Source organism: Crinia signifera, chromosome 6, assembly GCF_055691185.1.
Source record: "Crinia signifera chromosome 6, ASM5569118v1, whole genome shotgun sequence".
Classification (NCBI taxonomy): domain Eukaryota; kingdom Metazoa; phylum Chordata; class Amphibia; order Anura; family Myobatrachidae; genus Crinia; species Crinia signifera.
In genome coordinates this window covers 247,206,641-247,215,890 of record NC_139222.1, presented here as the reverse complement: position 1 = coordinate 247,215,890, position 9,250 = coordinate 247,206,641, and the positions used below count along the sequence as shown (strand labels likewise).

The 9,250-nt window shown below is 39.8% G+C and overlaps 1 protein-coding gene across 2 annotated transcripts; it reads left to right on the top strand.

Annotated features, from left to right (window-relative positions):
* On the top strand, positions 1-4,874 carry LOC146009160 (uncharacterized). 2 transcript variants are annotated; one of them, XM_083149251.1, is made up of 8 exons: positions 1-464; positions 2,041-2,107; positions 2,187-2,286; positions 2,485-2,610; positions 2,849-2,956; positions 3,148-3,366; positions 3,564-3,602; positions 3,820-4,874. In XM_083149251.1, exons 2-8 carry the CDS (start codon positions 2,102-2,104, stop codon positions 4,872-4,874), a joined length of 1,653 nt encoding a protein of 550 aa, XP_083005377.1. In that variant the 5' UTR covers positions 1-464; positions 2,041-2,101. The 2 variants fall into 2 exon arrangements, with proteins under 2 accessions (XP_083005377.1, XP_083005376.1); XM_083149250.1 differs by lacking the exon at positions 1-464 and having other exon boundaries at positions 576-2,107.
* Positions 4,875-9,250: the final 4,376 nt, after the last annotated feature.

Here is a 9,250-nt window from a genome sequence, read left to right as displayed (position 1 = left end):
ACCACAACCACGTCACTAATATTCAATATACAATCACAGCTGTGCCGTCAACGTAGTATATATTTTAAATTAAAAAGCATACACATGTATATATAGATCTTATGTAGTCTGTTGATGTTGAAACATATCTGTCATCTATTTAATAATAAGGATAAGTATTTTATACATCACATTTTTGGTTTTATTTTATCAAGCAATATATCCTGAAAACAGCTGTGTTTCGGGTAATATGCTATATATTTGTTATGCCAGTCTTTAACTTTGGGACACAACTCATGAATATTCAAATGAGACAAATGCAACACAGATGTGTTAACTGACTGAAACATATAAATATGTTCTCCATGAGACCAGACAACTACCAGGCATCTGCCACACATTGAGGTTGAAGGTCTTCACACACACACACTATTCAAGACAGAGAACTTGAAGTTTTGACTTGAAGTTTTGTTCCAGAACAGTGGGTAAGTCTAATTTAATTTTCTAAATAAATAAATATATATATATATATATATATATATATACACAATATTTCTAAATAGCATAGTTTTAATATTTTATAATATACATAGCAAAATGTATTATTTAGCGGCATTGTGGGAGTGTTTAGTACGCTTTTAAACAATCTTAAAATATACTTTGGTGCTGTATGCTAGTTATTAAGGGGTGCCTAGGCTGTATAGAGACTTACGCTGGTTTAGTATGTTGTGGAATTACAAACCCCGGCATGGCTGGCCTCAATTTTGTTATTAGGAGTTGTTAATACAAAGGCAATGCATGCGGGTGTTTGTAGTTGATAACCGGCCATTTGTATGTGTAGTTCTGTGATTAGTGTGTTGTATATAACGATTTAAAAATTTATTATTTAGCGACATGGTGGGAGTGTTTAGTACTCTTTTAAACAATCTTAAAATATAGTTTGGTGCTGTATGCTAGTTATTAAGGGCGGCCTAGGCTGTATAGAGACTTACGCTGGTTTAGTATATTGTGGAATTACAAACCCCGGCATGGCTGGCCTCAATTTTGTTATTAGGAGTTGTTAATACAATGGCAATGCATGCGGGGTGTTTGTAGTTGATAACCGGCCATTTGTATGTGTAGTTCTGTGATTAGTGTGTTGTATATAGCGATTTAAAATGTATTATTTAGCGGCATGTTGGGAGTGTTTAGTACGCTTTTAAACAATCTTAAAATATAGTTTGGTGCTGTATGCTAGTTATTAAGGGCGGCCTAGGCTGTATAGAGACTTACGCTGGTTTAGTATGTTGTGGAATTACAAACCCCGGCATGGCTGGCCTCAATTTTGTTATTAGGAGTTGTTAATACAATGGCAATGCATGCGGGGGTGTTTGTAGTTGATAACCGGCCATTTGTATGTGTAGTTCTGTGATTAGTGTGTTGTATATAGCGATTTAAAATGTATTATTTAGCGGCATGTTGGGAGTGTTTAGTACGCTTTTAAACAATCTTAAAATATAGTTTGGTGCTGTATGCTAGTTATTAAGGGCGGCCTAGGCTGTATAGAGACTTACGCTGGTTTAGTATGTTGTGGAATTACAAAACCCGGCATGACTGGCCTCAATTTTGTTATTAGGAGTTGTTAATACAATGGCAATGCATGCGGGGTGTTTGTAGTTGATAACCGGCCATTTGTATGTGTAGTTCTGTGATTAGTGTGTTGTATATAGCGATTTAAAATGTATTATTTAGCGGCATGGTGGGAGTGTTTAGTACGCTTTTAAACAACCTTAAAATATAGTTTGCTGCGGCATTCATTGTATTGTAATGTATTGTGTGTGTGCATGCTGGCATACTGGCGGCTTGTGATGTGCGGTCTGCTGACCACGCATGGATATGATGGGGTGCGGCAGTAGCTTTGTCGGATCACCTGTAATTAATTTTTATTGGCTGAACTATAGAATACAATGTCAGGAGGTATTCATAGATCAGGTCTTTGTGAGAGCGTTAATAGTTTTATGTGATTTTGTGCACGCAAATTTCGTTATGGAAACTTATCGTGTTATCTTTTATTATCAACAGTGTCATCTAGTGGTTGTTGCAGAAAACACCTTTGAACTTAAGCTATCAACAAAACGCCAACATGCAGGTGTGTATATGATATTTACAATAGTTTAACAATAGCTTATTGTATTGTTATTTCAACTTATTATTATTATTTATTACAGAGAAAGGAATACAAAACCATTAATGCAAATAAAATAAGTCTCAGAGACTTTCAAGATTTACCCAGCTTTCAACAGCCGTCAAATGAGCAGACAAATACGTGTAAGTTTACAGATCAAAGACACATTGTTGTTGGTGGTTATAAATGTTACTCTGTTGGTGTTAATTATCAAGCGCCCTATTGGTATTAATGTTACACGTGTTGATTGTATTTTTCGTTCTACAAAATTGTTGTGTTAATTTTTATTTTATTTTTATGTATATATTATTTTTTATTAAATTGTTAATCCCATAAATCAGTTTCAGATGTCACAAATGACGCATCTGAAGTTGGATCATATGGTTCGGATTTCACAGTCGGGCCGGATCTGACGACATTCGAAAACCCATACGCAGCATACTCTGATTTGTCCGAATCACAAAAATGTAGGTGATCATAAGCCGTCAAAAAAAAAAAAAAAAAAAATGTGATGTATGTTAAAAAAATGTGATATATTATTATTTCCAAAAATATGTCGCACTCTCTCTCTCTCTCTCTCTCTCTCTCTCTCTCTCACGCTATCTCGCGCGAACTCTCACGTTCTCACTCATATATATATATATATCCTGTTATATTCATTTTTATACAGCCTGTGATATTAATGTGTTATTTGTTCTCTGTTAGTATCGCCGATTATGTCGAAATCTGATGCAGAACACATAATGGATGATCTCTGGAATTTACCATCGGCAAAACACTATAAACAGCTATACCAGACCCCGGCTATACAAGGTGAATTTTGACGAATGGCTGGTGATGTTTTTATAATGTGTTTTTGTGTTAAATGTTACATATCGTCGCAAAATCATGAATAGTGTCCACAGGAGTTGTTGTTATCATGACTTAAATGACGTTTTTTTTTTTTTTTTTTTTTTTTCTCAAGTCGGCGAATATGTCGTTAATTGATAATATATGTATTACAGATGACATAGCTAGCCGGTATGAACCTACGGTACCTAGGGCCGATACGTGTGAAGCGGGACCATCCGGATACAGAGAACCGACATCGAGTGTTGGATCAAACGCCAAACAACCCAACAGCACATTGGCTAAAGAAGCAAAAAGAACACAGATCAGCGATCAAGCTTTCTGGTCATTGTTTAAAGGAACCATGCCGGCGCAAACCTTTGACAAATACCCGTGTATGTTTATTTATTTGGTTTCTTATATAGCACAACATTTACCACTGTTCTTTACAAATGGAAACCACAGGTATTAAACAGACTGTGTAGATGAAAACCGACAAGGAAGGTGGGGGTTGGGAGGTCTGAAGTTGTTATAAAGCGACTGTCTTTGTGGCCGCGTATGTGTAACTAAAACGGTGTGATTTTTATTACAGTAGGAACCACGCCGATGGAAAGATCTGGCAAATATTCAGGTGTGTGATGTAATGTTTATTTATTTAGTTTCTTATATAGGACCGCGTTCATCATTGTTCTTTACAAATGGAAACCACAGGTGTTAAACAGACTGTGTAGATGCAAACCGACATGGATGGGGTGGGTGTTTTGGGAGGTGGGTCTGAAGGTGTTATAAAGCGGTTGTCTTAGTGTCCGCGAATGTGTAACTAAAACGTTGTTATTTTTTATTTACAGCGGATCCGCGACGATTCGCAAAAATGATAGCAGCGGCCGGGGTTGCTCAACCACTCAATGCTGAAATGGATGGGGGTGAATCAGCTAAAACGGTGATCGACCCACAACTTCAAGAAGATGTATCAAGGGCCGAGATCATGGCCGCCGAGCGCGATGATTTCAAGCCAAGCAAGCGGAGAATTACAAAAAGTCGAGTCGGTCAAGAAAACAAGGCCGATTTATCAGACCTTAAAAGAAGATTGAAATATTCGGAAGGTAGACCCGTGAGAAAAAGAATTGCATTACAAACAGTGCCAACCGTGAGTAATGTGGATTACCCGCACGCATTTACAACACCTGCAACACCTACTGAATCCGACATTGACATTGCCGGTAATACAAAGACTGTGAAGACTCGTAAAACTTTACGACTGTCAAGAGAGAGATACACGCCGCTGACGGATGATGATGTCATCGTAATTTCAGACACGCAGGAACATCATACTACAGAAACGCAAAGCGTGGTCAGTAACACGCCTGCAGATACATTATCCGCTAATGATGAGGACTTAAATGGTCAAACATTTTTTATCACCCCTAGTGAAGAGTCAGTCTCAGATACACCACAGAATGATGATGAGGCTGTAACATCTGTAGCCGGAATCCCTGATAAAGTAATGGGTGATGATTACACAAAACTGCCCAGTGTTTTTACCACGGTCGGCGAGGCAACCGCATCGGGCGGTGTGGATGCCCCGCCGACCGTGGTATCGACAGACATAGTTGATGGGGGTCAGAATGTGGAACAATTAGGACAAGATGCGGAAATACAATACTACGCGGTCATGGGGAGGATGCGTGAGCATATAGGGTACATGCGTAGAAATGTCAATACCATGTTGAACCGTATAAAAGATGAGCTTTATGGTTCAAAAAAGAAGCCAGAGATCATTAAAGAACTTGTAGAAATGTACATGAATGTAACATCAAACCATATAGCAGAGACCGTGAGGACTAGGGATTTTATTAAAGCGAACATGTATCATTTTGCAGAGATAATTGAAACGGATCCGTGACTAGGCATGGTGGGTTATGGATTGAAACGTAATTTACATGTGTGTAAAAAAGTCCCAAGAATTAAAGCAAATGTACCGTGCAAAATCTCACACTTATTTCGCCGTTCAAAAATAAAACAGGCTTTAAAATGCATATACAGGCTGAGAAAGCGTAAACAACACAGGGGGCGATGCACAACCCCAACCCCAGGTGCACAGGCTGACAAATCACCGGACCAACCATTACCGGGTGACGCTGCGTCACCTGACAATGTTGAACACCCCGCAACGCCCATGCATAATGACATAGATGGGGGTGCGCCACCCGGTAATGGTGAAGGTCGGCGAGATGTGTACTTAGAAGCTGTTAACAGGTATGAGCGACACCATCCTAATTTCAGAGCTATTGAGTATCATAATCATTTTCAATTTGTTAATTTGGAAAGAGTTACATCATTTGCAGAGGGTGTTGAAGCCGTACACAACGCTATACAGGTTATGATTGATGAATTCATGGTTGGTGTTGACCCTAATGATCGTGTACAGTTAAGATTGGAGGGGGGTGGTTTACACAACGCCATCTACTCACACCGAAAGCCGCAAGAATCATTAGACGCTGTCAGTTTCTTGAATCAAATTACAAACACTCTTCAAAGTAACGCTGAATTCTTATTAGGCACGGGTTTAAGGTTTGTGATCACTGTTTTTAGAAATAGAGCGGGTGGGGCCCTAACTGGTCGCGGCCTTAGACGCATTCCATACAGCTTAATTATAGAAAGGCGCAGAAGACACCTGTACGATTTCAACAATACGCACAATTATTTGTGCTTTGCGGCATCGATCTGCAAACTTCTGGATAAAGGTAATGCCACAGACGCTGAAATACACGATCGGGCGCTTCAAATTCATAAGGATTTGAACCTACCGATCGATAAAGCAGTCAGCTTTACCGACGTTGTTGTTTTTGAAAAACACTTAAAAACAAAAATTACAATATTATATCATAATAATCGTTCTTGGCATTACTATTCTTCAGATACGCGCTACGGTGATACCCTGTATGTATTATATCACGATTCACACTATTATGGACTGATTAATATCTGCGCATTTCTCGGATCGAGATTTTTCTGTTCCTTATGTAATCGAACTTATGAGCGCAAAAATAGCCACGATTGTCTTTTCTTTTGTAAGGCTTGTCACAGACAAGCGTGCGCTGATGATGGGGCTTCCGCATTAAGATGTTCGGTTTGTAGGGTGTTTTGCAGATCGCGTGAATGTTTAGAGGAGCACAAATCCTTAGCTTTAGATCGCAAAATATCCTGTCTTGAACATGTTTATTGCGACAGGTGTTGTCTCTACCGTCGCAGGTCTCATGAGTGTCAGGGGCTAAAGTGCTCTACTTGCAAGGCATATGTTGATGGGTTTGCGGATCATTTGTGTTACATACAGCCCATCAAAGCGGAAGAACCCACCACCAAATACATCTTTTTTGATTTCGAATGCATGCAGGAGACAGGTATACATATACCAAACTACTGTTACGCTCTCACATTAATGGGTGAGAAATCCTGGGAGTTTAAGGGCAAAGGTTGTATCGATGATTTTGTAAAGACGTTCATGAAACCAAAATTTGCGCATTACACATTCATAGCCCATAACGCTGGGCGGTATGATTCGTATTTTGTATTGAACAAGATCATCAAAGAGCGGTATACAGTATCCCTCATCTCTAATGGCGGAAACATAATGTGTATCACAATAAAAGATCTGAAGATTAGGTTTATAGACTCTCTCAATTTTCTCCCCATGAAATTGAGCAGATTTCCAAAGGCCATGGGATTTGATGGCGTTAAAGGTCATTTCCCGCATTTTTTTAACACAACCGATAACCAAAATTACATAGGGGTCATGCCCTCAATAGAATATTTTGGCCTACAACACATGATGCCTGAGGAGGCCGCTGATGTTACAGAGTGGTACGAAAAAAACAAACACAAGGCGTTTAATTTTCAAAAAGAATTAATACGATATTGTAAAGAGGATGTCAGAATATTGCAAAAAGGGTGCGCAGCTTTCAGATCAGCCGTTATAGCCATGACAGAACAGGAGTTTGTAATAGCGGCAGAGAAAAAAGATGTAGTCGTTAAACGTCACGTTGATCCATTCCAACTGACGACTTTAGCGTCGGTTTGTATGGCTATGTATCGTTGTAAATATTTACAGGCAAACACATTGGCTCTTGTACCGGGTGATAACTATCACAAGACCCAGAAGCGTTACTCAACACCAGCCATACAGTGGTTAATGTACATAGAACACAAAGAAGGTGTGAGTATAAGACACGCTTTACAAGGTGGTGAGAAGAAAGTCGGTAGATACAGTCTGGATGGTTACGCCGTGATTAACGGCGTGCCAACAGCTTTTGAATTCCAGGGGTGTTTTTATCACGGTTGTGACAACTGTTACAAAACCGATGATGAAAACAATCTGACTAAAACAACCTACGGTCAACTGCGGCACAAGACACAGTTAAGGATACAATACCTTAAACGGTGTGGATTTCAGATAAGGGAGATGTGGGGTTGTGAGTGGAAGAAAATGAGGGAGACTGATGAGGAGCTTCAGGTTTTTCTGAAAGGTTTGGAAATCCCTGAACCCTTGGATCCTCGTGATGGTCTTTATGGCGGCCGCACTAACGCCATAAAACTTTATCACAAGACAGAGTGCGATGAAAAAATACACTATTTTGACTTTACTAGCCTATACCCATTTGTCAACAAGACCAAAACATATCCTATACGTCACCCACGCATCATTTATAAGGACTTTGATGATGTCACAAAGTATTTCGGTTTTGTTAAATTAAAAATTAATCCTCCGCGAGGCCTTTTCTTTCCAGTTTTACCGGTTAAAATGAATGGTAAGTTAATGTTTCCGCTGTGCCGCACATGCGCCGAATCTGGACAGTGTGAGCCGTGTGTTCATGACTCAGAAAACCGCGCCCTAACCGGTACATGGTGCACAGTGGAGATAAATCTTGCTATAGAAAAGGGGTACAAAGTGTGTAAAATCTATGAGGTGTGGCATTTTGATGAGAGATCTGATGATCTGTTTTCAGGTTACATTAAAACACACCTCAGAGATAAACAGGAGGCTTCTGGTTACCCCGATTGGTGTACAGACTCTGTGAAACAACAAGAGTACATAGACGCGTATCAAAAAAATGAGGGCATAGCTTTAAGACACGAACACATAAATGTCAACCCCGCCAAAAGACAAATTTCTAAATTGTTTTTAAACTCATTATGGGGTAAATTTGGTCAACGTAGCAACATGCCCAATACTTGTCTAGTGACAGATCCTGATAAGCTTTTTGAATATGCCTTTCAACCACACTATGAGGTGTCTGCTTTAGACTTCATAGACTCAGAAACTGTTATGGTCAACTGGAAATACGCCAAAGACCATTATACCAGGTCTTCAACAACAAATATATTTATAGCAGCATTTACCACAGCGCACGCCCGCGTCGAGTTGTACAACCTATTGGATAGATTACAAGATAGATGTCTGTATCACGATACAGATTCTGTAATTTTTGTCAGCAGGCCCGGTGACTGGAATCCGCCATTAGGCGATTATCTAGGGGAGTTGACCAGCGAACTACCATCTGGTACGCATATAACAGAGTTTGTTTCAGCCGGCCCCAAGTCATACGGCTATAGACTAAGCAACGGCAAGACGAGCCTCAAGGTCAAAGGTATAACGTTGAATGTTTGTAATGAGCAGCACGTTAACTTTGACAGTCTGAAAGAACTGGTCTTAGATTATCCTTTAAACCCCAAAGGCGAGGATCAGAAAAAAATTGTGACCAGGCAGCCCGGTATAGTACGTGTGAAAAAGTACTGGCAGATTGAAACCCGTATGCTGCAGAAAACGCAAAAGTGCGTTTACACTAAACGTAACCTCACGGATAATTTTACAACCCTACCATTTGGTTATTAAGATGGATATCCGTTTTCAACACCCCTTCTCCTGTATTTTAGCCGGACCCTCCAATTCGGGGAAAAGTTATTTTGTGAAAACGCTAATACAACACGCATCCACACATATGACGCATGTACCTGATAATATTGTTTGGTTTTACACCTGTTGGCAACCGATATATGACCAACTTCTGAGTGCTCACCCTGGTATGCGTTTTATAGAGGGGTTGCCCGAGTCATTTAGCGACGACCAGCTTTTTCCCCCTGATAAGATTAATTTAACGGTGATAGATGACTTGATGGATGCTGCGAGTAATAATTCTGAGGTTGAGAAAGCGTTCACAAAGTATGTGCACCATCGTAATCTCAGTGTCATGTACCTTGTGCAAAACATATTTTGTCAAGGTA